The 20,180-nt window shown below is 37.1% G+C and overlaps 1 protein-coding gene across 2 annotated transcripts in view; it reads left to right on the top strand.

Annotated features, from left to right (window-relative positions):
- stab2 (stabilin 2) overlaps positions 1-20,180 on the top strand; it is a 54,921-nt gene that overhangs the window by 16,604 nt on the left and 18,137 nt on the right. Inside the window, exons 21-46 of one of the 2 annotated variants that reach the window (XM_036563824.1) lie at positions 546-632; positions 761-872; positions 1,567-1,744; positions 2,690-2,783; positions 3,962-4,120; positions 5,744-5,839; positions 7,847-7,942; positions 8,115-8,162; positions 9,366-9,502; positions 10,280-10,388; positions 10,496-10,573; positions 10,659-10,748; positions 11,401-11,508; positions 12,394-12,525; positions 12,939-13,067; positions 13,191-13,259; positions 13,743-13,829; positions 14,027-14,222; positions 14,656-14,751; positions 14,837-14,882; positions 15,063-15,142; positions 15,243-15,368; positions 16,676-16,749; positions 18,086-18,157; positions 19,298-19,417; positions 19,526-19,570. In XM_036563824.1, coding sequence (XP_036419717.1) covers positions 546-632; positions 761-872; positions 1,567-1,744; positions 2,690-2,783; positions 3,962-4,120; positions 5,744-5,839; positions 7,847-7,942; positions 8,115-8,162; positions 9,366-9,502; positions 10,280-10,388; positions 10,496-10,573; positions 10,659-10,748; positions 11,401-11,508; positions 12,394-12,525; positions 12,939-13,067; positions 13,191-13,259; positions 13,743-13,829; positions 14,027-14,222; positions 14,656-14,751; positions 14,837-14,882; positions 15,063-15,142; positions 15,243-15,368; positions 16,676-16,749; positions 18,086-18,157; positions 19,298-19,417; positions 19,526-19,570 — 2,664 coding nt within the window. Of the gene's footprint in view, positions 1-545; positions 633-760; positions 873-1,566; positions 1,745-2,689; positions 2,784-3,961; positions 4,121-5,743; positions 5,840-7,846; positions 7,943-8,114; positions 8,163-9,365; positions 9,503-10,279; positions 10,389-10,495; positions 10,574-10,658; positions 10,749-11,400; positions 11,509-12,393; positions 12,526-12,935; positions 13,068-13,190; positions 13,260-13,742; positions 13,830-14,026; positions 14,223-14,655; positions 14,752-14,836; positions 14,883-15,062; positions 15,143-15,242; positions 15,369-16,675; positions 16,750-18,085; positions 18,158-19,297; positions 19,418-19,525; positions 19,571-20,180 lie in introns of both variants that reach the window. The other variant, XM_036563823.1, reaches the window with a different exon arrangement.

Below are 20,180 nucleotides of genomic sequence, written 5' to 3'. Positions count from 1 at the left end.
CAAAGTGGCGAGCCTCGACCCATCCTTGCTCATCAAAGACTAGGGTTTTTCTGGATGCTCCTTTTATAGCCAAGCATGAGTGTATCACCTGTTTAACAGTTATTATTATTCATTTTTGAATTTCACAGTGTTCCTAGTCTTAAATTGCCCCATGCTCACCTTTCTTGAACATGTTGCAGGCATCAATATCAGAATGAATGTATACTTGCAAAAAAAACATACAAATACAGGCCAAAGTCGATTTATAAATCATCGCTTTCTGCTTTTATTTTCATTTTACCTACTGTCCCATCTCTTTGGAACTGGGCTGGGTTGTACATCCATACATACTCAATAAGGAAATTATGTTTTAAACCATAATAAAATGTAAACTTTCACTGAAAATCTACCTTTAATAGAAGCAAAAGTCTAATCAAAAGCAGTAAAGTGCTGTTTACATTAATAATAATGTTTACATTAATAATAATACATTCTTGAAGCTCAACTTTTTAAAAAAGCACAACTGCATAAGCTCAATCATCTCTGTCTTTCTGTCTTTTGTAAAGACCCCTAAATGCTGTAAAGGCTTTTTTGGGCAAGACTGTTCCCCTTGTCCAGGTGGTTTCAGTGCCCCCTGCTCCTCCCATGGCAAGGTACGACGCACACTCACACTCTTACATAAATGCCTTTCAAATGATTTCTCTCTCTGCAGGAGACTAGTACTGAAAAACTTCTAATGCATGCACTATGTTTCTCTTTATTCCCTTATTTAATCTTTCAGTGTTTTGATGGTATAAATGGCAATGGCACTTGTCAGTGTGAGCCCAACTTCAAAGGATCGCGTTGCCAGTACTGCGCCGACCCCAAAAAATACGGCCCATCATGCGACCAAAGTAAGTTTTCACCCCTGCACCTCCACAAATGTCAGAAACTTTCCATACACTCTTAAAACTAAAGCTGCTATAAAGGGTTCTTTGAAAAAGAAAGAAGAACCACTGGAGACTTTATATGAAAATAAGAATATATGGAAATACTAACGTGTTATAATGCATTCATAGGACATTATAAATATTGCTACATATACAATTTACAGCCTTATTATGCATTATTATAGCCACATTATGCATCATTAGACATTATACATTATTGACAATGTATTCGAAGTAGTGTTTGTAACATGTTATATTATCAGTGCCAAATAAACTTAGTTCAAGCTTACAAAGTGCATAACAACTAACAAACCTGCCTAGTTCATTAGCTTATAGTCATTTTGTAATATATTGTAACATGTTTTTTCAATTTAGATAATCATTTTGGGTGAAAACTATTATGGATTATATATGATATAATAACTGTAAGACCTTATTTGTATTTGCATTTCTCTATAGGCATATAATAGATTAAAGGAAAGTTTCATTGGCACTACACTACTTATAATGCATTATGTTAACAATTAATAATGAAAAAAAATGCCCATAAAATGAAATGTAATTTATGTGTATGAAATATATATATTATGAAGGTCTACATGATATTCATAGAAAGTATTACTGAGCCACCTTTTGTTCTCTCTTCTCCATTCTTCAGCCTGCGGGTGTGTGCAGGGTGTGTGTGATAATCGTCCAGAAGCTCATGGCACATGTAAGCCAGGCTCCTGTAAGCCAGGCTTCGCTGGGCAGCTGTGTGATAAACATGCACAGCCCTGTGGTCCCAACCAGCCATGCCATGCCCACGCTGACTGTGTCTACAGCGAGGGAGTGTTGACGTGAGTGCCCCGCCTCAATTAGAGAACCAGGAATTACAGAAACTCTAAACTTTTAACAGAGACTCGATCATGAAGTCTAAAACATACATACATACATACATACATGCATACGTCATCTAAACCGCTTATCCTTCTGGGTCGCGGTGGGGTGCTGGAGCCTATCCCAGCTGTCATTGGGCGGAAGGCAGGATACACCCTGGACAGGTCGCCAGTCCATCGCAGGGCATGGCAACCTTATTTTATTCAAGAGTGAACTAAGTTAGCCCTGCTTTTGTTTTTGTTGACCTCTAAAAAGTCTGCAGTCACTTGTCATAATAACATGGATTATTGCACTTAACAGGGACACACAGTGCCATTGATGCTAAATACTGCTCTTATGAAAAATCAGAAACTACAAGCTTCTTGCAGAAGGTGCTTTGTATCTAAACATAACTTTTACAGTGTAGACTGAAGCTTTATAAATTAAATATGATATTAAATAAGAAACAATAAACTGAAATAATCTTCCTTGAATTTTGATCACAATTTTTGAAATACAATGCTTTCTGGATATCCATTTTATTGTAGCTTTATCCTCAGTGTTATACGAAATTCATAATTTGGACTCCAAAATGTTTTAATTCTTTACAGCTTCTTACAAATTAGAGCACTAACTAGAGTTTTAGAATATTAGCATCATAATAGAAATATTTTGTACATGTTCTTCAACTGTTGTTTATTTTTATTTATTTATTTATTTAAACTTTGCTGGATGTTTAATACAATACAACATTTACATCGGTAGTAGTTACTGAATTCGGTAGTAGTTACTGAATTATTTATAGCATTGCTGAATGATGAATCTAAAGATTGATAACTAAATAATGGGCCTAGAGTTCAAGGGATGCAGATGAAGACTGGTTGCTTTGTTCTTAGACTACGTGATGAATGTTGACTTTGTTACAGGTGTGTGTGTAAGCGTGGTTTCCAAGGGGATGGATTCCTGTGTGTGGAGGTTGACCCATGCGCTTCACCCCCCAATGGAGGCTGCAGTAAAAATGTAGGTCAAGAATGTGTGTGTGTGTGTGTGTGTGTGTGTGTGTGTGTGTGAGAGAGAGATGGGGATCATCACATTTCTCTGCTTGCGGAACCAGCATCACCTTCAGCAGTGGACCAATCGTCTCAGGGATGAAGTTCAACTTGTGCTCTCCTTCAGGTGTAGAGAGAAAAAGAGAGAGAGAGAGAGAGAGAGAGAGAGAGAGAGAGAGAGTTTGTAGAGCTAAGTATCAAAAAATTGTAATATTGATACGTTCACCTAATATTGATACTGATCCATGAATGCAAAATACAAAACACAGAGACCTAATCTAAGTTTATTTGGATTTATTTATATTTGTATACATTCATTTATTTTCTGTAAAATTGCCATTAAGTATACTTTGTTCAGAAGACATTTCAGAGTTAAAAATAATTATACAGAGAAAGTTGTTGGAAGGCCTGGTAGACTACCGAACTGTCTCACCAAACTGAGAAAGAGGAGAAAATCAAGCTGCTTCAGATCTGAAAAAATATTTTCTGAGTGGACAACAAAGCACTTTTGGAAGTTGCTCTGGATAGGAGTACCTGCTTAATGCCATAACTGTAAATGTAAATGGGAGAAGCAGTAAAAGCAACAAACGTCTAGGGCTGAACTTTGGTGGTAAAAATAGTCCTGCAGATTTCTTTGAAAAACTGAACCAAGTCTCTCAAAATTAATGGAAGCTGTAATAAAGGCAAAGAGTGGACACTAAATGCTAAAACATTTAAAAAATATTGTTGAGGCTTTTGTGAAATTTTCTGTAAAATATATTTCTGCTTTTTGCCTTGAAATTAAATAAATGAATTGTGGACTCAAAAAGTATATCCTAAAAGTTATGGTGGTATCCAAAATCATATCCAGCAGTCTCAGATTTTAAAGATTGTGTAGTGGTGTTGATAACATCGCTGCTGTTTGCTTTTGTGTTTGTTCAGGAGTTTATAACATGCTAATCAGCATAGCTTCGCGGTCAGAACAAAACCTTGTATGTCCATTTTTTTTTTTTTTGATAGTGAATGAATTTTTTGCATTTAATGGGAATTTGGTCTGTACTCATATAAATTAAATCTAATTTATACTCTATAATTATAATTAAATTATAATTTTATACCCTATGTGTGTGTATTTGCCAGTGAATGTGACTGAATGTGTTTGAATCCCAGGCTAAGTGTATAAAAACAGGACCAGGCACACGCCGGTGCGAATGTGTGAAGGGATGGAGAGAGGACGGAGATGAGTGTCAGCCTGTTAACAACTGCCTGGAGCCCTCCAGAGGGGGGTGCCATCCTAATGCCTCCTGTATCCATGTGGGCCCAGGACAGGTGAGAGGAGATGGCCAGTCCAGGGTGCATTTTGTAGAATTTCAGAGGTGTGCTCTGGTAGTCGAGTACTTGGTTAAAGGTACACTCTAGCCAAAATAATAACTGACCATTGCGACATCTGTAAACATGCCTGCTTGCTTCCTATTTGTGCTGCAGTAGTCCCAAGAGTGAGATTTTTTCTGCTTTAAAGACTAGGAAAACCCCCTTCGGATTAAGTATCTTTAAGGTGGGAGGAGTTTTGAAGATGTTTAAAGGCTTTTGGGTGGATACTTGAGGTTGTTTGAAAGTACTTTTTTGCAGAAGGAAGCCAAATAGCTGACCTTACTGAATATAACTTCTGTATTTATTAGCCAATACATCCCACACGTCAAACACAAGGCCCGCTGACCAAGACAGGCCCATGACACACTCTTATTCGGCCCACAGAATTATTTTAATTTCTGTTCTTATTAGCCTGTTTCACCCTGAGCTGCGCTACAGCTCCCAGCATGTACGGCAACATAGTGTGCATTCTGACCCCCTAACCCCAAACAATCTCTGGGCCAGCGGTTACACAAAAAGAAAAGATGCCTGGTGTCTAGTTTAAGCAAATAGGCGGTTAAAAATTCCAACAAAACAATTTATTTTTATTTAGATTTATTTTATAAAATAAGTATTCAATGCCTATTTTGCTGTTGCAGTTTTGGCATTTTTTGAATAAGCAATGTCTGTGTTTTTATCTCATAAAAATGAAATAAAAACACAGCTGGCCCATGGATTTTTAATATAGCCCTTTTAATGGTTGTGTTTGACACCCCTGCTCTACATAATAGGTAGTGGTTTTCTTTTTTACAGTGTAATCACCAGTCCCAATGGAGGTGTGACATATTTGTGCAATGTATACTGGGTATTTTAGAGAGAAAACATTGAAGGATAGATTCAAAGTCATGAATTCTGTCAAACCGATGAGGCTGATGGGATACTGTGCTGCACTACAGAATATTACATAATATGAGAAAAAAATAGTGATTTCAGCATTTGAAAGCCAGCACCTGGAAATGTTAATGGGGCATTGCAACCATTTTTTTTCCTCATATTATGTAATATTCTGTAGTGCAGCACAGCATCCCATCAGCCTCATCGGTTTGACAGCATTTGACATCCTTCCAGCTGTTTTCAAAGAGCTGTTCAAAATACATAAAAACTAAATAAACTCTGGAAATCTGGTTTCTCTCTGATATAGTGTTGTACTGTGTAAGGTTCCACTTGACGTAATTCTAACAGAAAACAGAACAGTGCAATCAAAACAGGCTGTATCAGGTTTGTAAGACATTCTTTCAGCATTGAGTGCCAGTACTCAGGAAGCAGCAGTTCATTAACTTTATTAATGCAGATGTGAATATCATCTGATAATGTGCTGTAAAGAATAAACTTTTTTTTTTCCTCACAGTCAGCTGAAAATCTGTTCACTAACTTTTACAAATACTTGAATTTGTAAATCAGTCAGAATGCACATCCTTTATACATATCGTCTTTTTCTCAGCTCCTCTATTTATCCTTCAGTGCTTCAGTCCCGTTAGATGCTTCTCAGTCACTCTTACGTACAGTGTCATTCCATTTAGCTGTTTGTTGTTTTTTTTTCAGAATTACTGTGTCTGCAAGCAGAATTACCGTGGCAATGGGAGAGAGTGTGAGGCTGTCAGTGAGTGTGTAGAGCAGATGGGAGGATGTCACCCACGGGTAAGCACGTACACACACATTTTCAGTGAAATAAAAACCTCTATTTACTAATGAGTCTAACGCCACAGTGTAAACCAGGGTCACCAATCCTCTCCCCAAATGGCCACCGTGGCTGCAGGATTTTCAGTCCCTTTAAAAAGGAGCACAGCTGACTTTACTTGGCAGTTGATCTCCGTTTTAAATCAGTCGATCAATTATATCAGGGTTCCAGACTGACTTCAGAACCGTCCCAGAACCATCCTAAAAAAATGTTGTGAGCCAACCCAAAGTGAAAACTGAACATCCAAAACTGCTTTGTTTACATTACATTTTACTTTAGAATTCATGTACAACCCTATGATGGATTCCTAAAAACAACAAATGTGTTTACAGACACACAATGCATACAAACACATCTATGGGCCATAAATACATTTATGTGTATACAGTATCTATGAGAGTATGTGCTTATCGATACTGTATATGACATGAAAGCTCTGTAACTAAATGTGTAATGTTTAAAAAAAAATCACTTTTTTGTAATAAACTGCGCTCTTAAAATGTAAGGCAAATCTCTGTAAATTCAGATTGTGCTCAGGTTTTCTTGTAATAATTATTATATGTTAATATTGAAATGTTGCTGCTCTTCAGAACTAGCGTGCCTTGTATTGGGCATCAGAAATAGCTAGTCCACGGTAATTCGAAACAATTCTTGGCATTTATCATAATTTATGGCTACCATTAGAGTAAAAATAGATCATCATTGTGCCCTGCAACATAATTTGATTCTGCTCAGGTGCTATGAGACATCACTGGCTAATCGCTGAACACAGGCTGTCAACTAGTCTGTACTAACATTTTCATAAAGATTCTAGAGAAACTGAAAACTCCAATAAACAACATAAGAAAAAGCCTGTAACAAGCTTTAATTGTCCATGTTTACGCATTACTGAAAAACACAATTTTCATTAGCTGGAAGCTAATAATAGCTAGTAATTCTAATTGACAGGCTAATGGAAATTAGCATTATGCTCAGGGTAGCAATTTGATGAATAATATGCCACTTAAAGGCAAATTAAAGACACAGTTTGAATTAAACGTTGCTGTATTTAGGGTGGATATGGATGGCTGCCACTCTCGTGATTTCGTGAATAATATTTTACAGACACTAAGTGTTTTGTTTTTGCACTTAAGTTAATTGTCCCTTTCAGTAATTATATTTGTCCCTTGCAGCCACTTCAATGAGTAAAAAAGGCCATATCAAGATTAATATAATTCTTATAGAGGTAAACAAAATAATTCTTTCGTAAGGTTCACTGTACTATAACTGCTAAGAACCTTGATAGCAAAGACAAAATAAATGGACAGTTAAAACTAGAAAGATAAAATGCAAACATTATAAGTACATAAACAATGCTACATATAATAATTAAAAAGAGTAATATCCACAAAAGTATTAAAGAGAAAATACATGATTGCAAAAGTTGGCGGGAAAAGGAGTGAAAGTGGTTGGTTGAAACTTTTCGCAGTGCTTAGTGGGATATGAAGTTCATTCTGACATTAAACACATTAAGTGCACAGTCTTGTACTTTTTTGCTCTGAGTTAATTTTTTTTATGTCATAAAATGGTCATAAATTTACCTCAGCAGTGCTGCATCTTAGTAGTCTATATCATTTATTTAGTTTGCTACAGGAGATTCATTAAAGATGTAAAGATTGTAAAGGATGGTACTGATGCATGTGATAAGTTCTGCCTCAGCAGAGCTGCATTTTGGCTCAGCCAGTCAGATGTTGTTCTGTGTGGAGCTTAATGAATATGAGCTTTGTCCTGCACATCCTACGAAAAGAAATTTGGTGTCCTGTATTCTCAATAATTCTCAGCCCTCGGTTATGTTAGGTGTGCTTGGTTGAAATGAAAACCTGCAGCCACACCAGACCTCAGAGTATAAGTGACCCCTACTGTCAACCATTACATTTTCTGGTAAATTCATTAGCATGAATGTTCACATCATCACATTATTCCTTCAGGCTCTTTGCTTGTCTGTGAGTCAGAGGAGATTTCAGTGTGTGTGTCAGCCGGGATACTCGGGAGACGGAAGTGTCTGCTACGGAACTCTGGCACAGGTCTGACAGCATCTCCAGTGATTTTATCATTTCAGTGGTTTAAGAGATCTTGACCTGCCACAGGACAGATGTCACATGTTGGCCCAATAGCACATAAGAATTCTATACATCAACAGATATTATTTTATATAACATACACAGTATTTATAGTTGCTTCCCTGTTTTTCTATAGGAAGTGGAAAACAATCCTGACCTGAATGAATTCAATACATGGGTTACCGTAAGTATTCTAGGGATGCACCGATATGGGAATTGTAGACCGATGCTGATCTCTGATATTTTTCATCTATACGTGTGCCGATATGGAAACATTTATGTGTAGAAATTAGGACTAAATCTACCTGGATTAGCATTAGAGAGAAAATGAACAGGTATTTGTAGAAGGTTACAAAAGCAGACAAATGCAATGCAGATATTTTAGCACAGTAACCCAGCATCACCTAAACATTCTGCATTTCCAGAGGGCAAAACATACAGCATCAAATATCAGCTTAAAATATCGAATCTAAACATCTGTCCGATGCTGATTTTTATTTTAAGCAAATATCTGGCGACTTCAATATGATTCAATTATTATCATGCATCCCCAATTAATTATGTCATGATATGTGTCAAACTTGTATGAAATACAGTATTAGAATTTTATTCTAACTTTATTAATAATTGATGTATGTCCATACAGGGAGATGCTCTTTGTTGGTATTAAGAGTTTTTGATTTTAGCAACCCTTTGAAAGATAGAAGCAAGTCCTGTTACAAGCTATCTTCATTGCATTAATACAGTCATATACAAAAGTTTGGGCACCCCTGGTCAAATGACATGTTTTGTAAATGAAAATAAGCTATAGCATATGTTTTTAATTTAAACCTTAGGTTAAAGTCAGCATATAAAACGGGTACTGTTCATGTCGCTACATGACACTTATATAAGCTTGTCCTGACAACTGACATTAACCTACATGAATGTTTATAAATGACTATTTCAGTAGGCATTATCTGTTGTAAAGGTTGCTTTAGCTAACTTTGATCAAAATTGGTAAATATAACTTCTGTAGCAAATGACACCTATTGGAATAAGCATTTATAAACATTTATGTCGTATATTATGTCAGTTGTCATTACAAGCTTATGTTATTGTCATGTAGCCTCATGAACAGCACACTACAGTAAAATGTTACCAAAGAAATTGTGCATTGACATTTGTTATCTGTAGAAGATATGTTAACCTATTTTCACTTCAAAACATGGGCTGTTCAAACATTTTTGTGTTTGTGACCATCTCTGATGAGCAATAACAATGTCTAAAAAGACAGATATAATATTTGGAAATGTAAAGAAATGTAACTGATTAAAGGCAGTGTAAGTCCTTTTTGTAGTTATTATGATTATTTTGAGCGTCTCTTCTGTTCTGGAATAATCCACAGCGGGCAGACCTCACACAGCTGCTGTCCGAGACACAGAACCTGACCCTGTTCGTGCCTTCAGCACAAGCCATCGGCAATTTGAGCAAAGAGGACCAGGATTTCTGGCTGTCTAGCAGCAACCTTCCAAGTCTGGTCAAGTGAGTTCACTGTCTGAGTGAAATGTTATGCATAATTTAATTTGCCACATGTTTTTAATTTAGATGTGTTTCTCTGGGTCCATGATTGATGAAACTACATAGAATGTTATGGAATGCAAAACAGCTGATTTATATATAAGTATGTATTGTCTATATATTCAAGTAGATAAACATAAGCCTGTATATTCAAGCATTTAAGGAAAAGCCTTTATATCTAAATTTTTACATATGGAAAAAATGTGGCCTGTGTAAAGTTTATGGCACACAATTATTTATATGTTAATCTTAGCAAACAAATATAAATCACTCCCTAAAATGTGCAGAAAATGCAAAATATTTAAGTTTTTTCCTGTAAGGCGCTGATCGCCGAACTCCTACTGGAGGTCCGTTTACCTGCAGAGTTTATTTCCAACCTACATCTAAAATGCTGCCTCATTCTTACCAATCACCAATGCAACTGATCGAACCAGTTAAGGACTTGTGAAGAAGTTAATTAGTGGAGTGTTAGTGTCAGACTGTGGTTGGAACTAGACTCTGCAGGAAGGCAGATCTCCAGGACCAGAGTTGGTGACCACTGCTTTAGAGGTCATGTTAACTTATTTTCACTTAAAAAATCAGCAAACAATATAATTTGACTGGAGGTATTTGCACACTTGTATACTGGCTCATAGTACCAGTGAAAAGAGCTGAATGTTTAGCTTCACTTTAGTTACGCATATGATTGCCGATATTGGTATTGTGACTTTCCAGCTTCTGACCTACCTATTCTGTTTTTAGGAGCCACATTGTATCTGGGCTCTTTGGGTTGTCTGACCTGCGTAGCTCCCCACCTCCTCAAATGACCTCCCTTCTGAAAAGGACTCTTCCTGTTTCCTGGACCAATGAGGTAAACAAACTGGCTGGGCTTTTATGTTTATGTTTATAACAAAGTCCCTGTAAAAAGCAAGCAGTAAAGTGATGTTCCCACTTAGAGCTGTCCATCTTTTGCTTTAGACCACCACGGTTGCTGGAGCTGCAGTTTTATCAGGAGATATGCTTGCAAAGAATGGACTCATTCATCTGATCGACACAGCAAGTGTTCTTTTTCTGACCTGGAAATGCAATAGAGATGCAGTCCTGTAATAGAAATGGCTGCTAACATGCTGCTCTTTTCCAGGTTCTCATCTCTGATCGTAAGCTGAGTGAAGGTTTACTTGAGGTGCTGAACCAGAGACCAGAGTTCTCTCTCTTCAGGAGCTCTCTCATTGTAGGTGCCCCATGTAAAATGTTCATAATCAGTTATTATTCAATTACTAAACCAACACTGTATTACCCAATAAGTACTGTACATTATTACTATTATGAAACAAATGTTTGTGTAGTTATGAGAGATTTTGAAGTGTGGACTTAATGATGGGTTCTAAGAGTTTAAGGAAGATTTTAAGGGGTTCTAATCTCTGAAAGGGCAGGACAGGATTGTCACACTTTATTTGTATGGTTCCCAGTAGCTTACAAATAGGAATGATACACAATGATAACAGAATCTTATCAGCATTGGCTGATATTTGACGTTGGGCAACGTGCTAAAATCTCTCCATTTTACTGCAGTTATTCATTGTACTGTAACATATATATTGGACATTGGCCTGTTTACAAGTGCTTAAATAGTCCATCTGGTGAATCTGGTTGGGGTTAAAATTAGGACCTGGATCATTTGAGAACAGAGGAGAACCCACAACACCCTTATTTAGTAGGATGAGGATGTTATGTTTATGTTTCTGGTTAGATGTAGGTTTTATCAGCAAAGCATAAGAAATGGAATGTTAAAATAAAGTGTTATCAGTGTGATCAGGATCTCTCAGTGAACATCAGTGTAAACATCACAGAACTGAACAAATTTGGCTCGTGTTATGTTTTAGAATTACAACCTGACTGAGACGATAGAGGAGGCGTCCGGCTTCACAGTGTTCGCACCTACGGACACTGCCATCACGGAATACCTGCAGAGCACAGGCCAAGATTCACTGGTACCAGTCTTGAACATGCTCGCACATATTTGGCACAGCATATACCAGTCAAAAGTTTGGATAGTACATCATAATTATGAGATTATAAGTATTAACTATGAAATACTAAGCCATAAATATGAAACATTATCTTGTTAGTATAAGATAGCAAGCCATAATTATGAGATTATAAACCATAATTATGACATAGTAAATCATGACTATGAAATAGAAAGTCATAACTATGAGATAGTAGGTAGTAATTATGTGATACTTCGACAAAAGAATGAGATGTCATTATTATGAGATTGCAAGTCATAATGTTGAGATACTAAGTCATAATTATGGGAGAGCTTCATATATTATGAGTTACTAAATGGCTATGTATTTTTTTCTCTCTGTGGCAGAAATGGGCTTCCATAAAAAGTGACATTGTCTTTATGAAAAGTGCATGTTCAGTTGTATATCCAAATTTTGTGGTGCTTGTTGTATCCAAACTTTTGATTGACAGTCTAGTGCATTATGCATCAAATGCACATATACCTGTGTTAATGGAGAATAAGAGTTGGTGTGTGTTTTTTGAGAACAGTGTTTAATTTTTTAAGGATTTATTTTTTCTTTGAGTAATTGTGCCTCACTGGAGGGTAAGGTCAAGCTGATAAAAACATTTTTTGTAGCCATTTCTGTTCAGGTTTACCAAGGCTGTCAATAATTATTTCTGGCACTGTACGCATACACATATATGTTCCAGCACACACTACACACATGCATATATAAAAGCACACATCACATGTTGACACACATGCACACACATCAATACATCCACAAGAACACTGTGTATATAATGCTATTGTGTGTGGAGGAGTGTATGTTTTCACGTGTGTCTCTGTGTCTTCTTCTAAACAGGATGTAAATGTAACAAAGTACCACATTGTCCTGGGGGAGACTCTGAAGCAGGGCGATTTGCAGGACGGCCTGTATAGAGACACTATGCTGGGGTTCTCCTATCAGCTTGGCATTTTCCGCAACGACAGCAAGGTAGGACACTTATCTCTTTAAAAAAAAGTAACCAACTTCTAAGACTGAACTTTGGAAGTGTAGAGAAATTTGTTTGAATTTCTTTGAAAAACTGAAAGGAAGTCTCTTGAAAAAACTGGAAGCTGTAATTAAAGGCAAAGAGTGGACATAATAAATACAAAAAAAAAAAAATTGTTTCTTTTTCCTGATGCTGAACAATGAATGATGCACTTAATGACCATTTTGACTGGACGAAGGGTGGTCTCTGACTTTTACAAAGCATTGTGATTCCAAAATACTGAAAGGTACATCAAAAAAGCCACCCCAAAAAGGACATAAATATCAAAACAAAACTGAGAAACAATAATTAGTAGGTCATTTTGATTTAGATATGGTCCCTTATTGTTCCCTTATCTCTCTCTCTCATAAAGCAGTGGTGTGTGAATAAGGCGGAGCTGAGTGCTACGGACATAGAGAGCGCTAAAGGAGTGGTCCATGGGCTGTCTGTCGTGCTGAAAATTCCTAATAATCGCTGTGACACGGCCTCCTCCAAGATTATTCGGGTATGGTCTGCCACCGTCCACATCTCTCTCAGTACATTTGTACTTCATTTGAGTAAATATGATAGTCATTTTAATAAATTGTTCTGAGTGTGTGATATATTTGAATCTTAATATTTTGTGTAGGGGCAGTGCATGGACTGTTTCTACCCAGCCGAGAGACGCTGTCCACCTGGAACAGAGGAAGTGAAGACGGTAAATTTAATCTAGCATCTAGAACATTCTGTCTTTAAAGTCCTTTAATTACTGTTAGTTCATTAATGTGCCACCTACTATGGCCATGTTAAATCAGATGTTTCAATCAGCATGTTTAGCTTTGTTAGCCGTGCAAGTGCAGTTTCCTTTTGTTAACCTCAGAAATGAATGGCTTCATGAGACTTTCCAAGGACCATCCATGTGCACCACTCCTAAGGAAATTCATATGAATTTCATCTGTGGGGGCAAACTCCTCATTAACACCCTTGATTTCAGAAGAAATGTTGGATGAGCCGGTGTCTGGATGCTTTTGGATATATATTGTATCTTTTACAGGTGTTTTTTGTTAATATGATATAAGCAGTGTCCCACTGTGGATAAGACTATGAGTGTCAGCTGGTTTCTAGTGTGCAAAGAACAATTAAATGAAGTCATTGGTAATGTTGCTCTGTAATGTCCCGATTCTCTCTCTTTTGCCCAAAGACAATAACAAAGCGGAAGTGCGCGTACAGCAGGAGGAAACATGGCATGTTCATTGGCTGTCAGGCCACCTGCCAAAAACTCACCATTGTACGTGAGAATTAGTCTTGGTGTCCTCCCAGAATGTTATAATTAATGTAGTCATAATAATAATGCATTATTATTATTATTGTTGTTGTTGTTGTTGTTATTAATATTATTATTATTATCAGCATGTTTTCTGACTCTCTGGTCCTTTCTCTTTTCTCTCTCTCTCTCTCTCTCTCTCTCTCTCTCTCCCTCTGTAGGTGAGGAACTGCTGTGAGGGCTTTTATGGTACTAACTGTGAGAACTGTCCTGGTCCAGAGGGTCAGCCGTGTTTTGGTAACGGTGTGTGTGTGGACAGGATCAATGGCACCGGTGTGTGTCAGTGCAACCCTGGCTTCAACGGCACAGCCTGCGAGACCTGCCAAACCGGCAAATACGGCATCCACTGTGACCAAGGTGACCTGAACTAACTGTGGAGTGTTTCCTCTCACAAAAAATTCATCTAACTCGCAACAATCTGTACATTTGCATTAAATACAGTTGTATGTGAAAGTTTGGGTGCCGTTGGTCAAATATCACATTTTGTTGATTTTCTAAGTGAAAATAAGCTAACAATTCCTCTACAGAGAAAACAGTTCTGCCCAATGCAAAGTCACAGTTTATTTGCTGAATTTAACATATTGGGGAAAAGTTGTGCAAAAGTTATGACACATATAGTTTTTTCCACTACATTAAACTCAGCCACTTATTTACGCTTAGAAAATCGACAAATCATGTAATTTGACCAGGCCTTCAAACTTTTGCAAATGAATGTTCCTTTATTTCCACTCTGCTTCTCTCTGTGCCTCTCTCTTTCTGCCATCCTCTGTTTCTCTCCCTCTCTATATAGACTGTAAGTGTGTAAACGGCTGGTGTAACGATGGTCTGGAGGGGGATGGCACCTGTCAGTGTGAGGTGGGATGGAGAGGAGTATCTTGCTCCATAGGTAGGGTCTCACAAACACACATGAACACTCATTTAATCATGTCTTTTTGTTGATGGTAAGAAAATGGCTCTTTGCTGTGTTTCAGCCATCACCTCAGACTCGTGCGGAGGAAAATGCCACACCAGTGCAAAGTGAGTGCAGTCTCTAAATGTTTCTCCTTCTTTCTCCAAGGCAGTTCATATAATGTTATGGCATGTCATCATTTAGACCGCTACACTTTTGGAATATGACGTACATTGTGGTTCACAAGATTGGACAATTTTGGGATTCGATTTTATTGCAGTTGTAACGTGTATGTATGTGTTTTCCAGTTGCCTGCTGAAAGTAGAAGACCAGTCATATTACTGCAGCTGTGCGGCCGGATATAAGGGTAATGGAACACACTGCACAGGTAAGAACTGTTGGTTCTGTTCTGAAGCTTCTCTACACTCATATTCCAGTGGACACTGCGTAACTGACCTCCATTTGTGCATGTTTATGTGTGTCCTTAGCGGTGAATGCTTGTGAGAAAGATAATGGGGGCTGCTCCTACAACGCAGTGTGTAAAAGGACTCTTCCAGGACGCAGGCAATGTGTGTGTAACCCTGGCTTTGCGGGGGATGGAAAAGTGTGTGTATGTAAGTGCTATTTCATCTTTGTGTACCCAGTGAGTGTGTATGTGGTGCAGTGATATTTTGGCTGATGATTCATTGCCATAAATAATTGTGATTAGTAATTTAATGCTCTTTTGTTTTTTTTTTGTTCATTGTATGTAACTTACGGTTCAAGCCTAAAGTGGCCAAATTAGCTGATTAGCTGTATTGCTTTCCAGCTATGATGCTTGGTAGCATCCAGTTGAGGACAAAAGGTGCAAGCTCAAGTAAATAAACATTACCCAGTGCTGCTAAAGGTCTCATAGCGCCAGTCAGAAGTTAAATCTTTTGTTTTTGTGAGATCCATGATGTTTCCTTTAACCCTCCCAATTCACTTTATGTTTGTTGTGATATAAACAGATGATTGTGGAAAAAACTGCAGTCAGCTTAGATAAATGCAATCAGCTTAAACAACTGCCATCAGACAATTATGTAGTAATTGTGAAAGGCCTAATTGAGCGCTGTTTCTGGGTCCACTTTACCCCAAGACTGAGACAAGACTGAATAATAATAATAATAATAATGATGTTTATTTATATAACACCTTTCATACATTAAAAATGCAGCTCTAAGTGCTTCACAATACAATGTAAACACAACAGAGGAAGAAGAGAAAAAAGGTAATCAAAAATAAAAACAAAATATGATAAACAATTAACAAATAGCAGAAAGGGGATGTATTAATAATTACAATTAATAAACATGAAAGATAAAAGTATAAATAAAAAAGAAAAAATACAAGAAAAATGCAACTAACAAGAAAATAAAAGTAATGGTGTAATATGATCCTGTTTTCTGGTCTGTGTTAATATTCTTGTGGCTGCATTTTGTTGTAGTTTGTTGGTTGTACTTGCAGGAAGTCCTATAAACAAAGCATTACAGTAGTAATGTTGAGAAAACACAAAAGCATGGACCAATTTCTTAGCATCTTGCAGACAGAGATAAGGTCGAACTTGTGCTATATTTCTTAAATGATAAAAAGCAGTTTTGGTAATATTATTAATATGCGCCTTAAAAGTGATGATGTCGAGAGTGAGAAAAGGTCAACACCATTAATTTACTGTCTCAAGACTGATCTCAAGATTGAGACCGGACTCAAGGACTATAACACTAAACTCCACTCTGTTGGTCCAGTAGAGGATGGCTCAGTGTTTCTTCCCTTCCCTGTTAACTCTTGCTGTTGGCTGGCTCTTTAGGGGTGTGGACCTGGATTTGTGTAAAACTGCTCTCGGACAATGCTTTCCAAATTTTATACACATAAAACTGAATTGAATTAAATTGTGTTTCTCCAGCTATCAACCCGTGTCTGAATGATAATGGAGGCTGCAGTACAAATTCAGACTGTATACACACGGGTCCCAACAAGGTTGGTAACAAAAACTGAGAGTTGCTTTGTGTTCATATGCAAGTGTGTTTGCGTGATAATGTGGTAACACCTTGTTTGAACCCTTCTACAAAACATTGGCATAATTATGCCATGAACATGGCAAGGCAGATATGCTGGTCAAGTCTGCAAGTCATATGCTGTCACAATTTGATGACTCATGGCAGCATATGAAATTTGATATTTCGTGTTATGGCATTATGAGAGTACACTGTACAATATATTATACAACACAAAGAAAAAATGGTAACACTTTACTTGAAGGGTGTCTACATAACACACTTATAACATCTTACATAAACGCTCAATAACATGCTCAGTTATGTTTAATTCAACATTCATAAAGCAAATGTTTTACATGATATTAATATTCAACAGTCTATCATTGAGGAAAATGTTATTTATCCTAATTGTAACTCTCTTGAATTAAATTATCCCAAGGATAGATAAATTCTGTTTTGCTATTACCTCAAAAGTGTTGGAAGTTAACTCGACTGAAATGCATGTTATGTGGATCTTTAAATTGCAATGCAAAGTAGTCTACCTACGTTCATGTGGCTATCCAGCATCCACAGGGAATGGATGAGTTTTATGGCCCTATAATGAGGGCCATAATGAGACTCAGTCGAAAGAAAAAAAAACAAATAATTAAAAAGATGTCCAAAGTATAGGAGAAATGTGCCTCAGTGTCAAAGCACTTAATGACCAAAGGGACAAAGTGAGAGAATTGACTTTTATTTTGACTGTCCAGAAATTAGGCGTTTTACTGAAAACAATATACTTTTTCAAAATACAAAATGAGGACTTTTATTGTGAAAAATGTCTCTAACTATAATGACATATTAGTCCATCTTAATATTATGTAAAATACATACAAATTTGGTCTAGACATTCATGAACATGTTATGAAGAGTTTATGTAAGATATTATGAATGTGTCATGTTGACACCCTTCAAGTAAAGTGTTACCAAAAAAAAAAATAAATGAAACTGCTGAAATGAGCTTATAAAGATAACCATAAACACATGGCATGTTGCATATTCACTGATTCTGGTGAGTTTCTGACACATGCTTTTTTTGCTAAATGATATCAACTCCAATTTTCTATTCATATCAACAGGTTTGACTACACTGCATGCATTAGAAACATTATGTTGTTTTCTCTAATTTGTTGGGGGTTTTGAGAAAAACAATATGCATCCAGTGTTGTACATTTTAGAAAATGTAGTGATAGGAAAAGCCACCATGTCTTTAATTTAGAAAGTTAAGTAAATAAAAACGATCTTTCACCAAACAATGGGAGTTTGTGTACTTGCAGACATCTTGCATATGCAAACCCGGCTACTCTGGGGATGGAAAGACATGCTCTCCAGTCAACCTGTGTAACAAGGTAAGGAACACGCTTTGAGTAAAGTTGCCTCCAGCGCAGCCTGGAGGGGAAGTTTTATCCTTTAGATTCCAACAGACTTCTAGAACAGTCTAGAATAGTGGATTCTTGACAGTTTTCAGAGTGCGAGGCTTATTGATCACTTATTGATTACATTCTTAAACCAAATGTTACATCATAAAACCAGGTAAAAATGACAATTACTGATTCATTCTATGAGTTTATTTTACCACTTAATTTTAAATGTGAGCCCCAAAAACACAGAGCTGTGAGTCCAGGACTAAAAGGAAAAATGTCCCTATAAATCAGTTAGAATTAGTGTCAAACACGTAATAATGCTCACCAAAGTTATTTCACTGCCGTTGGAGCATGAACTTGACTGCATGTTCAGTACACCTGACTAAACAAAGATGTTTGAATATTTATGTCTTGTAATTACTTCTATATCATGCCTGCTGTCTAGCTGAGCTATAATCCTGTCAGACTGCTCTGTCTTCATATCTGATAAACAGAATAATTCTAAGTGCTACAAGTCTCACCCTTGTTGGAGGATTCATCATAAAGGGGGATGTATTAACAGGGGTGGTCTTTGCAACTAGATAAAGGTTTCATGGGGCCCAAATACAAATTAGATATACTGTACATGTTAATGTTAACCCCTGACAAGCCATGGGCCCTCCGGCAGGCCACACTTCTATAACCTAAGAATTGCTCCATTAGTTTGCATTTAAGTCCCTGTGGTTACTGAATAATAAGCCTTTGTATGTAATAAGCCTGTGATTGTGAGGGGTTCAATAACCAATTCTGAAATATATACATTTTAAAAATAGTCATAAATCAATATAGAAAAATAATTATTATGCAATGTAGGTGAATGTGCCACTCACAAGCCTAGAGCCTAATTGAAAAACTAATTTTAAAATGTGCATCCAGGGGGCTCCATCCCCAGAATCACTAAATCCACCACTGTGTGTAAGTGTGTAAAACTTTACATTACAAATCGAAAACTGTAATATTTTGATTTTATTTGATCTGTCTCATAACTCAGTAGTCCGCTGTGGTGCTCTGCTGATGCCAAGCATTAATGTAATCCATCAGTGATTTTAGGGCTATGAATAATACTGTTTATATGACCCTTGTCAGAAAAATGGAGGCTGCCACAAGCATGCCACCTGCATGATGACCGGACCAGGGGAGAGGAATTGCAGCTGCCCGAGAGATTTCATCGGAGATGGAATAACCTGCAAAGACAACGTCATACAGGTCAGGACAAAAGAGCTCTCTCTTTCTCTCTTACTCTCTTACTCACACACTCTGCCTCTGCTGTGTTGTTGCTGTTTAATGTAAATATGTCTCTCAATGTGACACCAGGAACTTCGAAACCGAGGCTTGACTGACTTCTTCTACAATCTGCTGGTAAGTCTATGCGTTGTTGAATTTAGCATAATGATGTAAGGAAATGTGTTACATATAAGTTAGTTCGGAATGGCTGAGCTGTTTACACTCTAGGGATGTAAAATTTTGCAAATTCTTTTGACCAATAACTGACTAGTCATTTGTTGATCATCAGTCGTGAACCAATAAGCTTAAATTGAAGAATGCAGATACAGAAAGAGATTGCTTTGGTTCTGAACTCTGACTGAACTCTGTTTGTGTACCCCTGGTCAAATGACATGTTTTGTTGATTTAAAATAAGTTAATTTGCAGAATTTAATGTATTGAGGGGAAAGCAAAACATGAAATGTGTCCTGTGCAAAAGTTATGGCACATTTTTTGCCGGAACCCCCAGCTCCCCTTTAAATCGAACCCTGGAGTCAATACAAATGAACAAATAAACAATACATTGTTGTGATTTGATGTGTGTGAGTGCAGCATATCTATTTCCAAATCTCTCATCAAGGTCCTCAAAGTAAAATATTTACAGCTACTGTCCAGCACCTAGTTTATCTAATCAGTCCTTCATTAAATTAAATCATGTTAAATGTGCTGCTGATGAAATGTAACAAATCCATGCAATTGTTTGAAT

This window comes from Colossoma macropomum, unplaced genomic scaffold, assembly GCF_904425465.1.
Source record: "Colossoma macropomum unplaced genomic scaffold, Colossoma_macropomum, whole genome shotgun sequence".
NCBI lineage: Eukaryota > Metazoa > Chordata > Actinopteri > Characiformes > Serrasalmidae > Colossoma > Colossoma macropomum.
This window is presented reverse-complemented; position numbering and strand designations above follow the sequence as displayed.